Genomic DNA, 23533 nt, shown 5'->3' on the forward strand with positions numbered 1-23533 from the left:
AGTTTTGTCCATGATGCCATGCAGACTCTATATAGAATTATTTATTTTAAAGGAAGAGAGAGAATTTGGGATACATTGATCTAGTCATTTAGGTCAAGGAGGAGGAACCATTTCCATTTTATCGATGAGATAAGTAAGGCTTTAAAGAAGGTTAGCTACCTTCCCAAGTTCCTATAAGTACTCAGTGGTAGCGGCTAATGAGAACCTGGTCTCAAACTTTCCACTTGTGCAATACTCTTTCCACTGTCCCATATTGCTTTGTATGAGTTTAAATTTTGGCTGCCCTACTGTTTGGTTGCAAGACACAATTAAGTTGTTTGCTCTAACAGAATAATAAATCAGTCTTTTGCTTTCCCACCCTGTATTTTTCTTAAGCAGCTGGGTGTGGAAGCTAATTTAGACATGCCTTAGATGGAGACACGTATTCTGTTAAACCACACATAGGACAACTTTCACAGTTATGTTGTACTTGATACAAGAATCCAAACTGAGATTTCAGGCTTTTTTTAGAGAGTGGGTCCCCAAGGTGTTTATCTCCTTTGGTTTACATTACTCAAGAAGCAGATCTTGGGTCTAGGTGTTAGAAAAGTGTGAGGGATTCTAAGTTTCTCAGTAAATGGCAGAATTTCAATATAATACCACCTAGTTTCAGAAACAGTAACTTCTCCCAAGGAATGAATGAAAAAGCATTGATTAGGTGCCTACTACATGCCAAGAACTGTATTTAACCCTTTGGGTACAAATTCAAAAATTGAGACAGTCCCTGCCCATTAGGAAATTACATTGCTAATGTAAGGAGAAGACACCACTTAGGAAGAGTAATGACGGGGAAGGGAGTTTTTATCTGCAGAGTTCACAAGAATGAGGAGTGGAGCCACAGGAAGTAAATTATCATACCCTTTCCAGAAGCAGCAGTTTTGTGATCTGATTACTCTTTTTTGGAACAAGAGGTAGAAAGGGAAAAGAAATGTTCTTTTTTCCATACGTCACCCTGCTCTTCCCTGTTCCCTGCAGTTTCCCATTTTCCTGTGTTCACTCTCACTCAGCCAGGAAACATATGACTTTTGCTTTTTAAAGTGTTACAAGAAACAGTTGGTAAGATAATGCTCAAATGAAACCCCAAGTGTTCCTGAATCATGTCAGACTTTGTTGTAAACAAGCATCTCCCACCTACTTTGAATATAGTTACTGCCCAAATTATCTCACTTAAAATAAGTATTCCTTATTTCTGTAGGATGTCATTTTATCCTGAACTTCTAATTCAGGTTAGTGTTAGAAATACCATCCCAGTTCTGAAGTAACCGAAGGTCTTTTGGTTCAGTTTGCAGACATTAATGCCCTACCTCCTGGCACAAAGATACAAGCACAGACAAAAACACACAACAGTCTGTGACAAGGCATTTCAATGTGTTGTGGGGTATATAATATGCACACAGATAAGGGATTACAAAGTATTTGAGAGAATACAATCAGAGATTTAGAGCTGAAATGGACCTTAGAGGCTAGTAGTCCAACCTCATTATTTAATGGATGAGAAAAGGGAACATACAAAATATACAAAAAGAACAAAATATATAAAATAATGCAAAAATAATTTTAAGAGAGAGAGAGCTAGTAACTGGGGGACAAGGAAATGGTGCTTGGGCTATACTTTGGAGAAAGCAGTTTCAGACGTGGGCAGCAGCAGCCTGTGTGAGACAGGGTTTGCCAAGATTTTTCTGCAGTCTTGAGTTTCTTGGCTGAATAATTTGGCTGACCAAAAGAGGAGAAAATATCCTTTGATATTTAATATTCCTCCCTAATGGGTTCTTTATTAACAAGTTTTCTTTCTCATCGCAAGAATAATAGATTATAGATTTAGTGCTGTTGGGCATCTGGGAGGTCATGGAGTCTAACCCATCGGGAATTGCCTAAGATCATACAACCAGTAAATGACAGAGCCAGGATTTGACCTTTGGACCATAAGGCTCATCCAGTTCAGTTGTTTTCAGTCATGTCCAACTCTTTATGACCCCTTTTGGGGCTTTCCTGGCAAAGATACAGGAATGGATTGCCATTTCCTACTCCAACTCAATTGACAGATGAGAAAACTGAGGCAAACAGGGTTAAGTGACTCACCCAGGGTCACACAGCTAGTAGGTGTCTGGGGCCAGATTTGAACTCATGAAGATGAGTCTTTCTGATTTCAGGTCTGGTGCTCTATCCACTATGTCCCCAGGTGCCTTGATCCTAATATTACCCTTCAGGTATGGAAACTCCAATATTCTTCCTCATCAATCATTATGTTTTTCAGTCTTTATGTGTCAGGCTAAATGCACCTTTAGAGAGTGGGATAATAAAAAAAGGGCCATATTTATAATTTTTCCAGAAAAGGATACTGTGTAGTCAGGCTGAGTATTTAGTGCCTAAAAGAATTGTCCCTGCTGATTATTAGAAGACTTTGGAGAGTTTTCATATCCTCTCAACTTGTTAAATTTGAAGTCAGAACACAGTATTTGTAGATAATTCAAGTCATATATAGATATAGATCCATTAGAGACTAATGGAGTCATCTAATTTCAAGCTCCTCATTTTACAAATGAGGAAACTGAGTCCCAGAAGATTTAGTGAGCTGCCCTAGATCACACAAGCAGTAAGTAGCAGGGGTGGGATTTGATTTCAGGTCTTTTGACTCCAGTTCCAGTATTCTTACAACTATACCATTTGAATATAGGCCAGTCACCTTTGGCTGTTAACTTAAAGAAAAGAAGTCAGTGATGCAATTTTAAAAATGGATTTAATAAAGACTCTCCTTCATCTTTTGTGTTACTGGGTAATTCTTGGACATTTTTACTATAAGAGGCTACTGATGGATAATAGGAGAGAAGTTAGTGGGTGTGGTTAAAAACTAATGTGGCTTTTCAGACTAGAAAAATTCCTTTGTGCGTTTAAAGGAATTTTGCTTTTAGATTAAATTCAGAACTTCTCGAAGTAGAATGTTAACCAGCTGTCAAGGCTGCAAAGTGAAGTTATATGGATAAAGTTGAGATTTGGACTTGGGTACCATTTGGTTGCAAAGTTGTCTTTTTTTTGCAGACAAACTTGATGACACCAAGATTTTGCTGGGTTGTAGAAAAAGTTTGGGGAAAGGCCCAGGATGGTCCTAAATGAACTCCGAAATGCCTTAGTTATTGACTAAAGCTTGTCAAGACTGGCCAAAAATTGGTGAAACCCTACGGGGTATGTGGAGAGTAAGACTTTGTTTCCTGTTTTTCTTTTAGTCATCAGAGTGGTGGGGACAGGGAAAAGATTTACTTATGTGCGTTTTGAATGAATTATTTTAAACTCTGGGCTGCATTTGAAGAACTTAGGCAATACATGAGGAGCAAAGCTTTTATTTCAGAAAATTTTTTTAACTATAATTTCTCAGAATCCAATTAGGGAAAATGAGTGTTGAAAGAAATGCAGAAAAATTTGGGAAGTTGGTCTTAGCTCTTATGTTTGGCATATTGCTTAGGTCACTGGAAATCATCTGTGCAGGAATACATTAATTTACAACATCCATTGTTTTCCTTTGCCATCTTTGCCTGTTCAGTTCCCCCTCCTTTCTGCTGAATAAAAGCCTATCCCAGCTGTCATCTTCTTCTCTGTTATCTTTTGGTCATAGTATCTCTTCCTTTCTCTACCATTTCATTGATTTGGAAGTATTTGGGGACAAAAATGTGTTTTGAATATTTAATATTAAAATTTTAAATATTTAGTATTTCATGTTATTTGGAAATAATATTTAACATTATTTGTCCCCAGGTAAGAACTTTTGTTTTTACTATTTCCTATTGTACAGTTTACTTTTTGCTTAAAATCAAAGGAAGATTATAAATTAGCTTAGTTCTTGCATGGCTGTTCAAAATATGGTCACATTTTTATTGGATTAAAATCAAATTAATTCTCTTCTAGAGGTGAACCAGAGTAATATATCAGAGCTAAGAAATTCTCTGCTCCAAACATAAATAAAACTGCATTGCAACTTTTTACCGACATTGAATAAAATTATCTGTATTTGTTCCAGAGTTCAGACTTGGCTTCTTTGTAAGATTCTTTGTAAGCAGACCACTGTCCTACATTTTTTTTGGATGGTGACTTTAACTATAAACTCTAGTCATAGAAAGACTTGAAATTGGAAGGCTTAACTCCTTTTTTTGCAGTGATTTTTGTCATCTTGGTTTTGCTCCTGAGCCAATGAATCATTCAGTAAGTATTGCTTAAGCACCTACTGTATGCCAGTTACTGGAGAAAGTAGCTAGGGCTACAAAAGCCAAAACAAAGCAGTCCTTGCTCTCAGGAAGCTTACATTATCTGAATACCTGTTATGTACCCTTGGCAAGTTTTCTCATGATTGGTTTTCCCTTTTTTGAATGTTTTATAACAGCTACAGAGATATTGCAAGGATGAGTTGATGCTACATGTTTAGTTTTTATAAAAGTAAAAAATGTTTTGTGTCTTCCAGATGAACACCTTTTTGTTTCTATTTTAATTTCTTGTGCATATATTAGAATCAATATGACCTAGTGAATAGAGAGCTGGTCTTGGAGTTAGGAGGATTTGGTGTCAAATCTCACCTACAGTGGGCATATATTATCTGTGTGACCTTGGACTAGTCTCTTAACTTCATGGGTGCCCCAAGAAACTCTTTAAATCTCTAAATTGTATCAGTAGAGGGAATTTCCTCATTAGGAGTTTCCTATGCTAATTTTCTCACCCATCTAGACCCCCCAAAAATAATAGTGGCAGCTTGGCAGAGGATTGAGTGCTGGAATAGTAATCAGGCCTGAGTTCTAGTCCTACCTCTGACTATGGGCAAATCACTTAAACTCTCTGAGACTTATATAATTATCTACTAACTTATACATAGCTTGTGATCTGCTTTGGTGGAGATAACACCATGTCCTACCCCCACCCCCACGAGGTTACTTAGATTTGAGGCAACATGATATAGTATACTGAGGATTCACCTTAGAGTCAAGATTTGGGTTCCAGGTCTTCCTATATTACCATGGACAAATCACTTAGCATCTCAGTGTCCTAGGCACTGAGACTTTCATCTACCAATGAGTTGCTGATTTGCATTGGTGGAAGGAGTTTCCACATCAAGATTATGCCTGATGATAAATCACAGATCTGGAAAAATATCTTTATATCTGTGTAATGTATATCTGTAGTAGCATATGTATGACAATATATACTGAGCATAGTATTTGTTTGACATGATGCTGGTATATTAATGTTTTCCATTTTAAAATATAATATATTTAAAAGGTAATAGAATTATAGAATTTTAGAGACTGAAAGAACCTTACTCTAAGCTGAGCCTCAGAGACATTCAGTGATTTGCCCATAGTCACAGAAATAATGACTATGCTTGTACATATCTAAAATTTTTTTTTCAAAATTTTAAAGTTTTCACTTACTTGTTAGTAAAAGCTATTTTAAAATATTATAGATTCAATGATGAATGAAAGGAAAATTAAGCAGAAAATATCAAGGGATGGACTTTGAATGGATAACTGCATTGATTACTTAATGACCTTAAGCATTTTTGAATGGACATGTGGAAAGTTGGTTTTTTTCTGCAAATCTGATTCTTTAGTGAAAAGAAATCTCATCGAAATTTTTGTTTCTTTGCCTTATCAAAATTTTAAATTCTTCATTTGTGTGATCATCAATTTGTTGAATAAATCTTTGAATTTTATTTAGTCAACCTTGAAGATGCATTATTCTATTACTTTGAATTGAAATAGGGTTTTTTTTGGGGGGGGGACAGAACATGAACATTGTCAAAGCTGTTTCCTCAATTAGCATAAAATAGATGAACTAAATTTATTTTTTTCTTTCCAAAAAGTAAAACCTTTTGTAGATTGGAATAATAGATTTAGAAGTCAAAAGTGACCTTTAGGAATCATCTAGACCAGCATTTAAAAAAATTTTTGTGTATTCTTGACACTTGTGTCTGTTGAAGCCTCTGGATTCTGTTTCAGAATAATGCCTCTAAATGCATAAAATACATTAGATAGAATTACAAAGGAAATTAATTGTATTGAAATACAATTATAAAAATATTTCTTAAAAAAACACATTCACAGAGCCTAGGTTAAGAATTCTTGCTTTAGAACAGCCCTGGACACAGGAGGACCTGAGTTCAAATCCAGCCTCAAACACTTACTAGCTAGGCAAGTCACTTAACCTCCCCCCCCCTGCAAAAAAAACCACAACTCCTACTTTAGTCTAACCAGCTTTACTGATGAGTACCTTAAGGTATTTAAGGTCTTAAGAGGGAAAGAGATTTTCCTGGAAGTCACAAGATAAGTAGTAGAGCTGAATTTCTTTTATTACATCCTTCTGAAATGATCTGATCAAGGTTTATAGAGTTAATTACAAGGTCAAGGCTAGAATCCGGATTTCCTGAATTGTGTTCCAAAGTTCATTCTTCTGTTACCATATTGTCTTGAATTGAGCTTATTTTAAAAAAAAAAAGTATTAAATTAACCTGTTTTTCAATAGTGGAACAGTTAAAATTGTCACAAATGTTATTTCTTGGGACAAAAAACAGCTTCCATAGTGAGGGAAGATGTTCATAAGGCTTCTGTTGTTTTTTTTCCTTAGGTGAAAGTTATGTATGTGCATCTAATGAACCATTTCGAAAAGTTGATTACACCAAGAATGTTAATCCAAACTGGTCAGTGAACATCAAGGCTGGGTCAACTCGGCCAGTGACGCCGTTGGCTTCTACAAAGAGTGAAGTGAAGGAAAGCAAAGATTTCATCAAGCCCAAATTGGTGACTGTGATACGGAGTGGAGTGAAGCCCCGAAAGGCTGTGAGGATCCTGCTCAATAAAAAGACAGCCCATTCATTTGAGCAGGTCTTAACAGACATCACAGAAGCAATTAAACTAGATTCCGGTGTTGTCAAGAGGCTCTGTACCCTTGATGGGAAACAGGTAAGTGGTATTAAGACACAAAAGCATCATTTTATAAAAGAATGTTAAACTTGAAAAGTAAAACTTTACAGCTCTAATTCTGTTTTGGTGTACATCTCAAACCAGGAGATAAGTTGGAAATTAACTCAGTAGCTTCTAAAAGCCTTTTTTTAATTCCTAAGAAATTATTCTTGAATTAGTCCATCCTGGCTTTCCCCTAAGGAAACAGGACAGTATTGTTCTTTCATAAACTGTATCTATATACAATTTAGTTGATCTGTAAACTGCCTTCATTTTTTTTTTAATCTAAATGTCTCAAAAATAAACACAGTCTGTTGAAATGATCTGCCCAAGGTACATCTCACATCTAGTAAGTTACACGATCTTTTTCTGAGGAAGCATGATGAAAGTGTTGGAAACTCAGAATGTATTCATTTCCACCCAATTTGTGCAGTAGATGGGTGACTATTCTTTTTTTCTTGTACTTTTGACTCGGAGTAGAGTGGACATTGTGGGTTTTCTTCACTCCAAAGGCAATTATCACTTCCTCTGACAGACTCTTTGTTGGCAGTCTATGTGTCAGTGAAGAAGATGATTCTATATAAAATTCAGAACAACCAAAGTGCTTAATAGGCATTTCTGCTAAAAGAGCAGAAACAGTGGGGAAAAAAATGCTTTGCAAATTGTAGTGAGAGTAACAACGTAAGTTTAAGGAACCTCTTAAAAAGGTAGCATTATGGGATCAAAGGAAACATATTGTAATAATATGTGAATAGTTCTGGTCTGTGCTTTCTGAGTTTCACCATAATTGAATTATCAGTCATCCAAAAACAGCAAGTGATTTTAGAATGGACTTTCATTTTTTATTTTAACCAAGTTGAATTCTATTAATTCATCTTGTCTTAGAAATCACTTATTTTCCAATGACCAGTTTCCTGTGTTATGGTTTTACATACTTCCTTCCACCCCTTTGTTCTCCTCATCATATTTACAACTAGTCAATAAAAATGAGTGTTTGGCTCCAGTCCTAAATGGAAGGTTATAATATAAAGTACTTTTTGAGAGATATATGGTGATAGACCTGACAAGCTAATGTGTCTGTGTAACTGAATTAGTGTCTTCTGGGAGGAAAGAGAGAGAAACATAAGTAATTTCCTACATCCTAAGATCAGATTTAGTTAGGAGCTGGAGTTTTGGAACATCCTAACAGACTTTCAATAATATTTCAGCCACAGTGACCTACTAGCTGTTTTGTGAACTTAGCATTCCATTTCCCACCTCCACACCTTTACCTAGGCTGTTCCAAGAATGCACTTTTCTCCCTTTCACCTGTTAGAATCCATTGCTTCTTCAACAGTCACACTTTCTTCAGGTGCCACCTGCCAAGTTCAAAGGAGAGGAAAATTTTATCTCCCTAGTTTTTTCTTTTTGCTCATGCTTACTTCAAGTTATCTTCTATTTACTTATAAGTCCCTTGAGGGCAGGGATTGCTTTTTGTAGCAGATAGAATGAGTTGGCCTCTGTTCTCTAGACTGATTAAATGTAGCATAACTGAGACCTCTCTCACCCCCTACCCCCCAAATAAACAAGTATATCTTCTATAGAATTTCCATAGAAATAAATTCAAGTTAACTGATTTTGCTGACACACTCTGTAAGACTGTTTTTCAGGCACCTGGACTGTGTGGGAATCATCTCACTCACATGACTGCATTAATAGCTTATTTACAATGCTGCATCCCACATACAGTTTCTTGAGTGAAAAGCTCGGGGGAGGAATCTGTATCAGTTCATCCCCTCCTTCAAACTTGTCCCAATCTCTCTCTCTCTCTCTCTCTCTCTCTCTCTCTCTCTCTCTCTCTCTCTCTCTCTCTCTCTCTCTCTCTCTCTCTCTCTCACACACACACACACACACACACACACACACACACACACACACACACTCTCTCTCTCTCTCTCTCTCTCTCTCTCTCCAGCATTTTGGAGGGAGTAGCTGGAGAGTAAGGGAAAAAAAGAGAGCAAGAGACTGGCCATTTCCCCAAGGAGAAGGTTTTACACCTGCCCAGAAGTGAAGGGTTACAAAGGGCCTCTCTCCCAGAAGAGCCAAACCAGAACACTGTTTCCTCTTTCACATCCAACTGCTCCCTGACTCCTTCCTCTCCACCACCCCCTTGAGGGAAAAAAACCCACCTTAAAACATCAAGCACTTTCTGGTTGAGAAAGGAAAACAGACTCAAGAGTTTAGAAATGGAAACAGCTTGCTAACAATTAAGTCTCAGGATCTTTGAGCATGAGTGTGAAATATTTTAAAACAGTAACAGAAACCTGTCACTGTTCTGGGAAACATCAGGCAATTGTTTTTGCATGTACAATGGAAAAAAATGCTTTGAAAATATTTCAAATAAAAATTTCCTTTGGAACCTTTACAATTCAACTTTTGATAGCCATGACTTTGGAAACTGGGCTTCTAGAGCTCCATATGTTCTAAATAACTTTAGCTTTCTTGTTGCCAGTTTTTATTTTATACTCTGGATGGACTTGCTATTTTAAAGTAAAAAAATTATTAAGAGCAGGTTGTTTGACACATCTGTTTCTTGGTTAGTGTGTTTTATTTCAATATTCAAAGATCTTTCTTAGGAATAATTATGTTAATTGAACTTTTTAATCTTTTTGGGGTCTGTTTTGTGTTTTACAAATTCCAGTTCTACTTTTTACATTTTTAAATAACTTTTATTGATGTCTGTTGTTTAAACATCATTCTCATTGCTTAACATTTCCCCCCACCAATCCCCCTCCCCTGCCCCAGACCCTCCTTTATAAACTATTTATTTTTAAAAGGATAACAAACATTCTTTGAGTTACTTTTAACTATTCTTCTTATAACAATGTTAACTTTTTCCTCTGCATATAGAAGTAACTTTGAATTATTTCAATCAATTTTAAGAATCTGTCTGTATCACTTGATCTTATGTTTGGTGCTGAAGGAGTCCATCGTGATCATCTAGGCTAACCCTCCCCACCAGCCCTCCCACCCACTACTCCTCCCACCTTCCACCCCCTCACTGGCTGAAGATGCCCGTCAAGATTCAGTGGCTTGCTTAGAGTTACACAGACATTAAGTCTCAGAGACTGGATTTTAACCTAAATCCTCTGATTTCATATCCCATTCACCATTTTCTATACTATGAATATTCTTCCTTAGTACATCAATAACTCTTTCTCATTACAACCTTGTGACTGCTGGTCTTGCTTGAGGCTCTGTCTCTCTTACGGATTTAATGATTGCTGGACACCTCATTATCTGACTTTAGGATTCCACCCATTTCAGTTCACTGAGTTTCCCTTGATATCTTAAAGGAGATGATTTTAGAATCTAGACATTCTCTATGATGGTTCTCCAAATTTCCTTAAACACTGGAAATGCTCACATTATCTTAGCAGCATAGTCCATGCATAGCAAATGATAGTCGATGATTATGGCTGTTGTGGGCAGTTGGGACCTATTTGGAGAGCTCCTCTGATATGAGAGGAGTTTATTCTCTCCCTCCTCACCTCCATCTCCTGGCTTCCCTGGTGTCCCAAGATTCAGCTCAAATCCCACTTTCTGCAGTCACCTCATTCACACCATAAGGCTTTCCCTTTGAGATTGACTTCTGTTTTCACTATGTGTGTATTACAATTCCTTTTGTATATAATCTCCTTCACTGGAATGTCACCTTCTTGAAGTCAGGGACCCTGTTCTTGCCTGTCTTTAAATGCTTTGGAATCCATTGTGTGACATTGGAGACAGTGGCAAAGGACTGCCCAGCATGGAGTGCCCACATCAAAGAAGGCGCTGTGCTCTGAGAGAAGCAGAATTGCAGTAGCTCCAAAGAAACGTGAGATGTGCAAATTTAGAGACATCTCCTCTCCAGATGTTCACATAAACTCTTTCTGCCCGACCTCTGGTAGAGCCTTTTGAGCTCGTACAGTGGGACACTCTGTATCTTGACCCCAACATAGTGATAACATTTTGGTTCTCTTTAACGATGAAGGACAGCAACTACCACCAGCATTTAGCCCAGTTCTGGCACATAAGAAGTCCTTAAAATATTTGGTAACTAGCTTAGAGTTGTAGGGGAACTTGCCTGAACAAGAATAAAATTGGGGAAAATGTTGTCTACTGTTGTTGTTGAGTTGTGTCTGACCCTTAATGATTGCATTTGGGGTTTTCTTGGCAGAGATGCTGGGGTGCTTTGCCATTTCTTTCTCCAGCTTATTTTCACAGGTGAGGAACTGAGGCAAACAGGATCAAGTGACTTGCCCAGGGTCACACAGCTCGTAAGTGTCTGAGGTCACACTTGAACTCAGGAAATCTTCCTGACTCCAGGCCCAGCACTCTGCACTATTGCGCCACTTAGTTGCCATATCATTACCATATTGCGTAATAATATAAATAATATCATTAATATAATAATGATACACTAATGATGATATTACCATATCTTTATATTATTAACATGTCATTACTTAGATACCAAAAGATGCTATATTCACTTACTATCTAATTTTCTTTTTAAGTGAAATCTATTTAGAGAGTGAACCAAATCACTAGAAATGTACTTTTCTTCAGAAATTCAGGAAACTTGGCTGACCCTGTGATTTCATAAGTAGGATAATTCACTTTTTAAAATTTATTTAATGGCATGGAATGGATGGGTGTTGAAATGTAAAAGTAGAAGGCTGAGACTCATTCTTAAAAACAACTTAGAAATTGGTAAGTTCTATCTTTTCTATATTTACATATGAAATCCTAGTTTATGTTTACAGCTCTCCACTAACAATGGTTTTCAAATAAAAATCATGCTTTTTGTAGAACCTTAAAACAAAGAATTGCCTCCCTCAGCACAAGTAGAAGAGTCTCAAAACCAGCCAGCAACTGGTAGCTGGTGAAAAGCCTTCCTAGACATTTGTGTCACCGCCAGACCTTTCTATATCAGTCTCTTTTCATTTTAGAAACATAAGGAGAATGGAGAAGTATAAATAAAATCCCTCTCAGAGGACCATAGCAGCTTTTCATTTTTGTAATTTGTTCTCTTAAAATTGTAAAATAGCTTATAGTTTTTATAGAAATTATCCAATTTTTCATAGCCTTTATAAAAATGTAAAGCATTACAGAGGGTCATCATTTAGAATCTCATCTTTTATATCCAACATAGAACAACCACTGCAGGGAGAATGGGAACTGGGGTGCCTATCCTACCGTGTCCTCTGTCTACTTAAGCATATTGTGATGGGGTCCATTCCTGGGGAAACCTTACCCCAAATTAAAAAGATTAGGTTCCCTATTCTCACACTGATTGGCTTGCTAAAAAGCCTTCACCTTGGCATGCTGGGAGTGATGCTAATCATAGCTTGAGTTATGGCTCATGTTTGGGCCTCCCCAAAGTGGAAAGCAAAAGAGGCACTGAACATAAATAAGGTATGGTACAGGTGGTTTATTCCTACACACAGAGAAATGCTAAACATAAAAGAATCACTGCATGCGTTAACGGAATGAATAGGAAAGAATTTGGTAACTTAAAGCTGTCACTGCAATCAGTTAGGAGGCTAATGTTTTAAGTCTCATCAGAACATAAACCAGTTTTGTAATATGCTAATTAGGTATTTTATATTTTATCATAATCAGTTTTGCTGGTAAGCCAGGCCATGCTCATCCCCCCTCCTGCCAGTGACTAATGTCCAATGCCGAATCTTTCTGTGCTGTCAGTCACTGCTTTTTGTATGGACTCTGTTACCAGTGCTGTCCATGTGGATATTGCTGCTGAAACCATGCTAGTGGCTGGATGGTGCTTTGGCCAAAACCCAACTTTCCAGATCTTTGAGGATTCACAAGGTCACCTAGCGACTTTCATTTACCAAAGACCAGAGAATATGAAACACAGAGACAAAGACAACCATCTGCTCAGCATCCCCTTGAGGGGGGTAAGAGACAGAGCAGTCATCCCTGCACCACCTAGCTCTGGGGACCAGCTCCAAATAATCTACACATTTTACATCTGGAAAGAAAGGGAATTTCCAAGAGCCCAGTAGTTTGATTTTTTCTGTATAACTCATGATTCAGCTCAGCTAATGAAAGGACTCTCTCTTCACCCCTGTTACAGAGTGCAAGTCTCCTCAAATCTACAAGCTTCCTCCTATTGAATGGACTGAAACTGTGTAGGAAATATCTGCATATTCTCCAAGAAATGGTCCCTATTATCCAGTTGATCTATGTTACATAAGCATATGGTGGCATCATCCTTCTTGATAACCAGTTGTTCCAAAAAATAATTTCTTAAGAGGCAGCATGGTATAGTGGCCTCAGAATCAGGAAGCCTGGAGTCTGAGGTCTCCTGGACTTGTATGACCATGAACAAGTCACTTGCAAGCCACTAGGCAACCTTCTAAGATTATAAATTGTAGAGAAGGTACAGATCTGCATTGTTAGGAGTTTTTCATGCAGAAACTAATAAAATCTCTCTTTAAAAAAATCTCTCTTTTTAACTAGTTTTTTAAAAAATCCCTAAACTACACACACACACACACATACACACACACACACACACGCATGCACGCACGCACGCATGTACTCATGCACTCATGCACGCACACTCGCAAGGAAGAAAAAACCCTATTACCTATGTGACTAAAGGACATATAGTACATCATAACACTCTACCCTACCCTGAACATAGAAATACTTACCTCCCCCACAAGTAAAAAGTAATTGATTACTTTTCATTCTGGTGGTGGTGTAAGGTAAGGGTGGGGGGGGGAGATGAGAGAAGGCTCATACACTTTTCTGACCTCTTGCTCTAAGATGTCGTGGAGAGCTTGGGCTGTATTTTTGGACTGTCTCTGCTTTACCAGAGGTGAACTTATTTATCCTCAGTGTCTTAAAAAATAGTAAGAAGGAACAACTTTGGTTATCCCTTTTTATTGGTACAATTAAATTGAGCTCACTATGAGTTAAGTGAGGCACAAAGCATGAACAGGATCAAAAATATTGACATGAACACAAAAATGAAGTTTTGTTTATCCGCTTCATTGTTTTTTTTTATATTTCTGCTCCTGTATTACACATGTTCAAAGACGAGCATCAGTGAATATCTTTAATAGTTATTTCTCCATTTGTCAAACAGATTTCTGTGGTTGCATGAAATGATTATTGCTTATTTGTCAGTACAACTTGTATCATCATACTGGGAGTCTTACTGAAATTATACTTTAAGAACACCCCAAAATTCTAATTTAAAAAAGTACCAATTAATATTTGCCCTACAAAAGAATGTCATAAGGTTATTATACAAAGGAAATTCCCTAGTAAATGTTAAACTACTTAATCTGTTTACACACAATAACAACAACGCTCTACTCCCCCAATGCTTTCTCTTGGGGCAGATATAAACCTGAATTATAGAAGGCTATCCCAGAAGAGTATAGTCCTTGGAAGGTTCCTACTGAGCTAGAAGGGCTTGAGAACAGCCAATTCATGTAGGTTTCTATCCTCTGAAGCCGGGCATAACTGAGTTTAGAGGGGCTCCCTATCGTAAGGTTGACAGCTAGGCAATTCTTAATTCCTCTTACCACAGAAATGGTATGAAAATTGGAGCTGTGATTTGCGTAGGTTGAAGGAGTACTCACATGTAAGAAATAATGGATCTTTTGAAGTATTGATGTATTGGAGCAATTTACAAAATGTAATTTTCCTACAAGAAAGGCATTTATTGTGTTAGTGGAAGTACACTCTGAATTGCTCTCTTTTCCATGTTAATTTCTAGGAGCCACATTTGATGAAAGGTCAAAGTGTAGCAATGAAGTCAGGGGCTATACCCCTTTAAAACAGATTATGTGAATTTCAGCCTAATGACAGGTGCTGATGGGCTTACCCACTTCCAATCCTGGAAACTAAAACCTATTTTTACTTAGGGAGAGGATGAAAAATGGCATTACTGACTAACCTTGACTCAAAACCAGTCAGTTCTTTTATCAGATCCATTTCATTTTGTCTGCTGAAATTGCTGTTTAGTGGTTCTAAGGCATCCACTCTAAGACGGTGATATTTTCTATGAGACATCTCAACTCAAGAGAATTGAGTGACTGTAATTGAACCTGTATCACAGAAGCTGCTATGGCAGTGATGGCCCTTGTTCCTATTACTTTGGGGGTTAGTTTTGGTGCCTGAGGTGTTAAGGTGCCCTCTTGTTGCTAAATTCAATGACCTTTTCTCAGTCCTTATCCTTCTTGACCTCTCCCAGAATCTGATGCAATATATTGACTACTTCCTCCTTCTAGATAATCTCATCCCCCTGAGTTTTTGTGACGCTGCTCTCTTATTTCCTACTGGGCTGATCCTTGTGGGTCTCTTTTGCAGGAACATTGTCCAGGTCCCACCTCTTGTTTTTGTTTTTGTTTTTTTTTTACCACCACAAAATATTTTAATTTTTATTCAGTGATTAAAAATGGTGTAATAACTTTATATTAAAGTATCTGAAAAACAGGTGCAGTTGAGAAAAGGTCTCCTTTAAAGAGACAACAGACAATTATTGTATATATTTTTGAAGAAAAGCAGAAAAGTACTTTATAATTATGGCTGCAAGACGATCATTTACTGACAGTAATCACACAGTTCTGTAGCACTTTCAGTTTTACAAAGCTCTTTACACACATTCTGTTTTAGCCTCACAACCTATGAGTTAGTGCAAATGTTCTCCATTATGCAGATGAGAAAACTGAGGTTCTGATGAGGTTCAGACTCTGGGAGCCTCCTTGAGCTAACCTTCCATTGTCTGATATCTCCTGATAGCCTCCAGATGTTTCCAGCCTTTGACCCTCTTTGGATTCCCTTCTTGGACTTCTCAGGACCCTTCCTAAACCCCTCCTCCCATCACCCTGGACTACTAGACCACTCCCCACTCCCACCCCCCAGATCCCTCCTATATTCTTTTCTGTATTTAAGTTCCATCTTGCCTCCATGAAGGCGCTCAGATTCAATCCAGCTCAGACTCTGTCTAGCTGGGATTCTATCTGGCCCGCTTGTGAATACAAGCGTTACAAAAGCTTAGGCTCCTCAAGAGGCAACCCAATTTGGCGAATCCTTAATAAACTTTGTTTTCTTTGGCTTTAAGAAGGCTTGAGTCGAATTCATTTGAGCACGACCTGGACTGTCGGTATTTTGGGGGCCCCCATCACCCCTCAACCTCATCAGCTCCAGAAGGTTGGGTATTCTACCCAAGATCTACAAGGTCAGCCCATGACTACTAAGTGGCAGAAGTGATACTTTGACTCAAATCCATTTCTTTTCCTCTTAACCAGGGGTAAAGAGGTGTTCACCTGTCATCTTCTATCTCTCTGAACTATGTGACTGGGCAAGAGCACATATGTGCCTGAAACTGAGTTCTTAAACCCCAAGAGGTGACCCAGTGGTGGCCTCCACACATTATTGTCTTATATACAAGTTCTCCTGCACTTCTCCTACGGTTACTCCCATTTCAACATTCTCTTGAGAGCATTAAACAAAGTTTTAAGCAAATAATTTTAAAGGCACTTTGATCTGAAATGTGTACACATCCCCAGGCTTCAGTGAGAGTGGTGGACCAGGGGGCAAACCTGAAGTGCCAGCTCTTCACTTGGGTAGAATCCTGGATCTTCTCTTTTCATACTCTGCCTTGGTGATGTCATCACTTCACCATTCACATAGTATCTTTATTACAGATGACTTCCAAATGTGCAGATCCATCTCCTGAGCTCCAATCTTTTCCCTCCAACTGCCTGTTGGATTCCTTCCCTTGTACCATGCTCCCTGTGCCTATAATGAGCTTACTTCTCACCTTCACCTCTGGGATCCCAACTTTCAAGGCTTCACTCCTGTGTCTCGACCTTCAAAAGTCCTTTCTCAGTTAGCAGTGCCTCCCTTCAGTGCAGGACCTCTCTCACTTTTATTTGTAAATCCATTGTAGCCCCAGTGGCAAGAATAGTTTCTCTCATATGGTAGGTACTTAATAAATGTTCATTGATTGATTGTGAATCTCTTGAGTCAACAATTTATTCTAATATGAGTAATCAAACTCTCAGCAGTTCTTAGTAATTTATATCAACAAATGAAAGAACACTCCTCTTTTACAGGTAAGATATAGCTTCTAGATGACTATCTTGAACTAACTTGAGTCCTAGAAGGAGGGAAGAGGAAATAGAGAGGTCAGGGAAAATGTAATTGATTCTCCTAACTTTGACTTTAGATTGTTCTACTTCTGGAGTCACCCATGTATTTGGAGGTGACAGCATTCAACTTTGTTGTGGCTTTTAAAAGAATATTTATTTTATTTTTAATTTATGAAATAAAACAAGTAAAAAAGATGATTGCACATGAAACTGTAGATTTATTATCTACAATTTACTATTTCTTTTCAACATATAATAAAATCATCATGTAAATTTCATTTTTTTCCCCTTTTTTTCTTCCCTCTTCCTTCATCCCCTTCATCCTAGATATGGCTGCCATCCATTAGACACAAATACGTATATGTGTAAAATCATTTTATATATAATTCCATTTATTAGGTCTTTCTCCAAATTCAGATGTATCTTTCTTCAAAGGTCCTTTTTTATTAAATTTAGGTATTTATAATATTCAAAAGTCCTTAGTCACTCAAAATTGTTCTTAAAACCACATTGCTGTTACCTGGTCTGTTGGCTTTCTGCTCATTTCGCTCTTCATTATTTTGAGCAGGTTTGACTTTCTAAATCAACAAGCTCATCATTTCTTATAGCACAGTAGTAGTCAAGGCTTTTTTTTTTTTTTTTTTGCCTGACACACGCAAGACAGTTTATCCCCTAACACAAACCATTCTGTTTTGTCCTGCTTCTCTCATTATTAACATCTTCATCGTAACTGAAGCTTCATCTCTCTGTCCTGGTTCATTTTTTAAACTGCCATAGCCCCCGCTGCCTTCATTTTAGAAACTTTTTACTTTTATGGAAGTAGAAAGTGGAAAGTCTGCTGTCAATTTTCACATTCAGTTATTTCATCTTAAAAGACCAAATCTGCTATAGTAACCTGGACTTGCTATTTCATCTGGTATTGTGAATGAACTCTCTCTACTGTTGCAGATTCCCTAGGATGGCTACCCACCTGGGATTTTGTCTTAGAGAGTTGCCTGAGGCAATGAGAGGTTAAGTGACTTGATTCTGGATATCACAGCCAGTATGTGTTCCAGCATCTGGGTCTTCCGGACTCCACAGTTCCTTCTCCACATACCCTACCACCTCTGAGGAATAGCATAAGCTAGTATTCTTAGAACTCTTCTTTAGGGAGTTAACAATTAGGAGAAATAAAACATTTTTGTTTCTGAAATAAATACCACCACTGAAATTAGTGCTAAGACAATTATTCCATGGTTTTCAGTACTCCCAGGCTATCTCCCCGAATCTTTTATTTCATCATCACACATTTAAGTTATTGAGCACTAAACTTAGAATTTTATCTAATGGCTGGTTTTCTCCCTGTATTTTTAGCATGTTTTTAATTGTAGTGTAATCCTGCTGTCAGACTTAGAACATCATGTGTTAGAAATCACCGGAATCATTAGAGGTTTGCCTCCACAGTAGCTGATACTCCTTGTGAATACAGACTGTTTAAAAACTTAGAACTGCCCACGTAAAATGGGTGCCTTGGTTTTGCCTCAAACATTCCAGGCTCTTCTCTCTGACTGAAATGGTGAAGGATTTATTTTCCATTTTCTTTTCATGTTTTGTAATGATTTACAGCAGGCTTCCCCAAATACGAGCGTAAAGGGATTTGACTGCATTTGAAAATACAGCTCTTCTAGTTTGCCTACATGCTAAGTCATTAAAACGACATTTAAGCATAAGTTAAAGAAGGTGTTCAAACATCTGTATATTGATACTTACCCAAGTTAGTGCCACATGGTTGTATTTCTGAAAGGTTAAGTGGTTTAATCCTGTAGTCTTAAGTAGTGCGCACATTGCAATATATCATTTTTAGGGGTAAGATATATCCCTGAACATTATGGAAATGCTTACTGAGAAGACAGATTCCCATTTTTTAAAGTTATTAAAACAGAAAACTGCTAAAGTCTATTTTGCTTGACTTTTCTAATTTCGTTTTCACATGGAGCACTAGGAGTTCCAGTTTGACTTACGCTATTGCTGTCAGATATGATATACAGCCTACTAGTTGGTGAGCTCTGAGCAAGCAGGGACTGGTTTGTCTAACCTCTCATATCTCCTCCCAGTATCTAGCATAGTGTTGAGTACACAGAAGATGCTTCATAAATGTGTGCTGAATTGGATTTAATGTGGTAGTCCCAATTTCAAACAGAAGTTTTGAAGCCTTCATATTCACCTTTCCCCAATTTTGCTGTCATTAGCAAAGATTTAAGGTCCCACTTGGTTTGTGGCACCTTCTAAGGATGATGTGAGAGTTTACAGTTTCCTGGATATAATCGGTCCATTCCCTAATGAGCTTGAGAAAATAAGATTTTTTTAAGAAGTGTTGCTCAAGGATCAATTTTATATTGTATCCACCTTCCCTTCTGCTCCCCAACTGGAAAAAAAGGAAAAGAAAAACAAAGCACCTATAATAAATATACATAGTCAAGCAAAACAAATTCCCATATGGGTCATGTCCAGAAATATGCCTCTTTATGTATATTTAGTCAAGGTAACTGTTTTGAAGAACAACGCCTGTGTGGACACGTGAATTCTGGCACACTTCTTGTTTTGGTTTGTTTTTACGTCTCATTACTTTTGTGATCCTATGCCTAATAGATGTCTAGAGTAGTGGTGGAAGAGATGGACTGCAGATAATCTGAAGTAGTGAAGGTATTTTATATGCATATCTCCTTCACACGAATACAGAAATGACTGTCATTGAGATATGGTGGGATGTGATAGATTGGAATATAAGTATCATGATATAGTGGAAAGAGTGCTAGATTTGAAAACAGGACCAAAGTTTAAATTCAAATTCTGCTACTTCGGATTCATTTGAGGTTAGGCAAGTCATTTCTGCTGAATAGGGAAGGGGGCTAGTTGATTGTTTTTCTGAAAGACTAGGTCTCCCCTAGAAAAGCAGGAGCTAATCACAGGCCTAGTCTCACTGCTGAGAAGCACAGGAGCTTTGACCTGCTCTGTGTCCACCACGAATCCTATAGCCCTGTCTGCCAGGACTCATCTTAATCATGCCAGGCTTAGTGCAGACTGCAGCCCAGAGCTTCCAAACTCGAGTTTCACAAGCCTAAAGTGGGTCTAATGCCTGGAATGATACGCTTGTATCACCAAGGCCAACTGGGTTAGTCACTTGATCATTAAAGGTCTTTCCAGCTCTCAGTCTGAGGAGTCTATGGAATGGTTCTATGTTAATGAGACATCATAAAGCATATGAGTCCTAAAGGCCTGCATAGTCCAAGGATATGGAAGCCAGCTTGAATGAAGAATAAAAGGACACTGGGGAAAAGGAAGCAAGTCTACTTGTATCTGGAAATGAACATAATTCCCTGGATCAGGTGGTGGAGTGGGTTGAATTCCACCGAAGACTGATGAATAGCAAGAGTCCCTGTAGTGACTGGGGGATACCGAAGTGGTGTTTTGTTTCCAGTTTTGGTGACAGTAAATAGCACGATTTTTTTCCTATCTGAACTCTCTGTGCTATATAGTTATGGTAGAATAAACACCAGGAACCATAGAAGTGACAAATTCCCTCTGTTCTCCCTTTTGAATTTATTGTATCCTCTAGCGACGGAGACTATAGATGTGGAGTTTAGAGCTACAGAATTTGCTTCTTTATATTTTGGTTTCAATTCTTTAAAAAAGTCAGGATTTCATCAGTGTTATTATTTTTTTTCCACTAAGCGGGGGGAGGGGGTAAATCACTGACTGAATCAGGTCACAATCCTTTCATTGCTTAGAAAACAGAGTTCAATATTGTGAAAATATCATAGATTTCAGTCTGGAAAAGGCCTTAGCTTAATTGTCTTGGAGTCTAGATGACTAACATGAAGCTAAGAGAAATAAATGATTTGCCCAAGGTCATTTATGTAGTAACTGGCAGAACCAGGATGTGAACCCTTTCTACTAAGTTGGCTGCCCGCCAGTAGATAGTTCTCATGAATTTCTGTGATATTCTAACTTTCCTTTCCAAGACTTTGTGGGATAGCAGTTAAGCCTTTCTGAATTTAGCTAGCTGATCTTTCGATGGATGGCACACACATTACATTATCAAAATTATCAAATTACATTATATCACATCACATTATCAAAATGGAAAATTTTGTGTATGAGTGTGTAAATGAATGAATAACATTTTTTATGCTTGTTGCATTCCAAGTACTTCACTAAGGGCTGGAAATATAAAATCAGTGTAGCTCCTACCCTCAAGGTTCTTACATTCTAATATGAGGAGATTACATTCATAGAGAATTGGTAGCCAGGGAAGGGTGCTTTGATCTGGGGAATCACAGAAATAGTGAATGGAGCCCTAGGGGAGTTAAATGACATACTCTTACCAGAGCTTCATGTCGTGACATGATTAGAATTTCTAAATCAAGACATGTGTTGAAATGGATGTAGGGATAGGAAGGTACTGGTGGTAAGGAGATTCCTGATGTAGGATGTGAAACATGTGCAGATCTGAGATCCCCTAGATATATGAATTACATGAGTTTGCCCTCATTCAGTCACTAATCAGGATAACCAGCCAAGAGGAATAAGTCCTTCAGGGAGTGATCTCAGGAGATCCATCATTCCACTATTCCACAAGGTCCTGACCAGAGCTGATATTTGGCTAGCTTTGCCTTTAAGAACCTAGACTGTGGTGTTGAGGGAGGAACACTGGAGAATATGGGTTCCAGTCCCAACATGCTACCTCAGACTTTAGGCAAGCCCTTTCAATCTGTGATGGGCCTCTGGTGTGTAAAATAAAGGAATGAAGGGTTAGTTAGATCTCTGGAGGCTCCTTTCAGCTTTGATCCCAGGGTTTGCTGAACTCCACACCACAATGAGGAACCAGAATAGGACTCTAGCAGATGTTTTTTTGTGCCATAAATCCTCTTTGACAATCTCAGTGGCTTTTTGTGGGACTGGGAAGCAGTGTTATGTTTGTGAAAATCTGTGATTTGCACAATTGTAATATTAAACCTCATGGTAATGTTTCAGTGATCATTGCTCCCATAGTCATTGTGGTGACCATTTCTCAGAAACGTAATTATTTACTTATCAGTCCACAAACATTTATTAGTTTCTTACTATTGTTGTTGAGTTGTTTTTTCAGTCTTATCTGACTACACACACACACACACACACACACACACACACACACAGAGTACTTATATTCTGTTCTTTTCCTAAATTTTAGAGCTTGAAAGGATTTTAGATATTTTCTGTTCCCTTATTTTTAAACAGATGAGGAAAATGAGGTGTAAGAAGTTAAATGACTTCTCCAAGACTGAAGAAGTTTCCCAGCCAATGCTCCTTCCACCAATTCTTCCAGTATAGTGAGAGAAAAAATACTGCATTAAACTAGTGGCATAATTTTTTAAAAAACTCTTTTTGATCAGAGGCTATTTTCCCATTCAGAATATATTGTCTAGTGACAGACACAGTGTTGTGCACATGGTTAGCACTTAATGTTTGAATTGAATTGAATATAAGATTTAGAGCTGCAAGGAATCTTTGAGATATTTTAGTTTATTTCCCTCATTTTATGGTTAAAAAACCTAGATTGAGAAAAATTAAACAACTTTCCCAAGGTCACATAGTGAATAAATAAAGGAAAAAGCATTTATTATTTGCTTATTATGTGCAATGTACTGAGAATACAAATAGAAAAAAAAGCCAGACTGCCTCTGGTCTTAAAGTGCTGCCAATTTAACAGGGAGGGGCCGTACTTAGAAAGATTTTAGTTCTGTTAGCCATAGTGCAAGGTAACTTTGTCTATGTTATAAACATAACTTGTATAGGATAACTTGCTCAACTGCACTTGACGGATCTATAAGTAAATTGTTGATGATTCCACAGTAAATTTAAAATAAATACATGGCCTTACTTAACAAAAATGACAATAGTGGTAATCAGTTTCATAGAACTAGATTCTAGACGTTACCATTATGTTTTTGAAATTCTTTATTTCAGTCATAAGTGTGCAAGGTGCTAATGTCTATCTATAATGTTCTTGTAGCAGAAAGGTATTAAAACAAACAAACAGAAACCTCAGGTGTTTCCACTATTCTTTTGGCTGTCATAGTTTAGGGAGCCAACCTTTGCATTCAGAGTCTCTGACTCAAGTCCTCACTTTCAGTCATCCAGGTTCACTTGAAATGAACTCTTTCTGCTGCACAACAAAGTAGTCTAATAGTCCTTTCTTCCATGTACAAAATAACATGTGATGAATGCATGAGAAGGAACATGAAAGGAAATAAATGATTTAAGTCAAATATGAACAGAATGGGTACATTATTTGTTGCCCTATTTTAAAAGTGTGCTGTGCTTTTATCTTGTGTGCATTATATCCCACTTGTAAACTGTAAACTCTGAGGGCAGGGA

General features: G+C 37.7%; 1 protein-coding gene across 6 annotated transcripts in view; it reads left to right on the forward strand.

Annotated features, from left to right (window-relative positions):
• Nucleotides 1-23533, forward strand: part of DCLK2 (doublecortin like kinase 2) — a 203666-nt gene that overhangs the window by 21147 nt on the left and 158986 nt on the right. For all 6 annotated transcript variants that reach the window (XR_011969725.1, XR_011969726.1, XM_072621226.1 and 3 more), the window contains exon 2: nt 6640-6974. Coding sequence is in view for 4 of the 6 variants with exons in the window: in XM_072621226.1 (XP_072477327.1) it covers nt 6640-6974 (335 nt within the window). In the remaining 2 variants the exon portion in view is untranslated. The remainder of the gene's footprint in view (nt 1-6639; nt 6975-23533) is intronic.

This window comes from Notamacropus eugenii, chromosome 6 (genome assembly GCF_028372415.1).
Source record: "Notamacropus eugenii isolate mMacEug1 chromosome 6, mMacEug1.pri_v2, whole genome shotgun sequence".
Lineage (NCBI taxonomy): Eukaryota > Metazoa > Chordata > Mammalia > Diprotodontia > Macropodidae > Notamacropus > Notamacropus eugenii.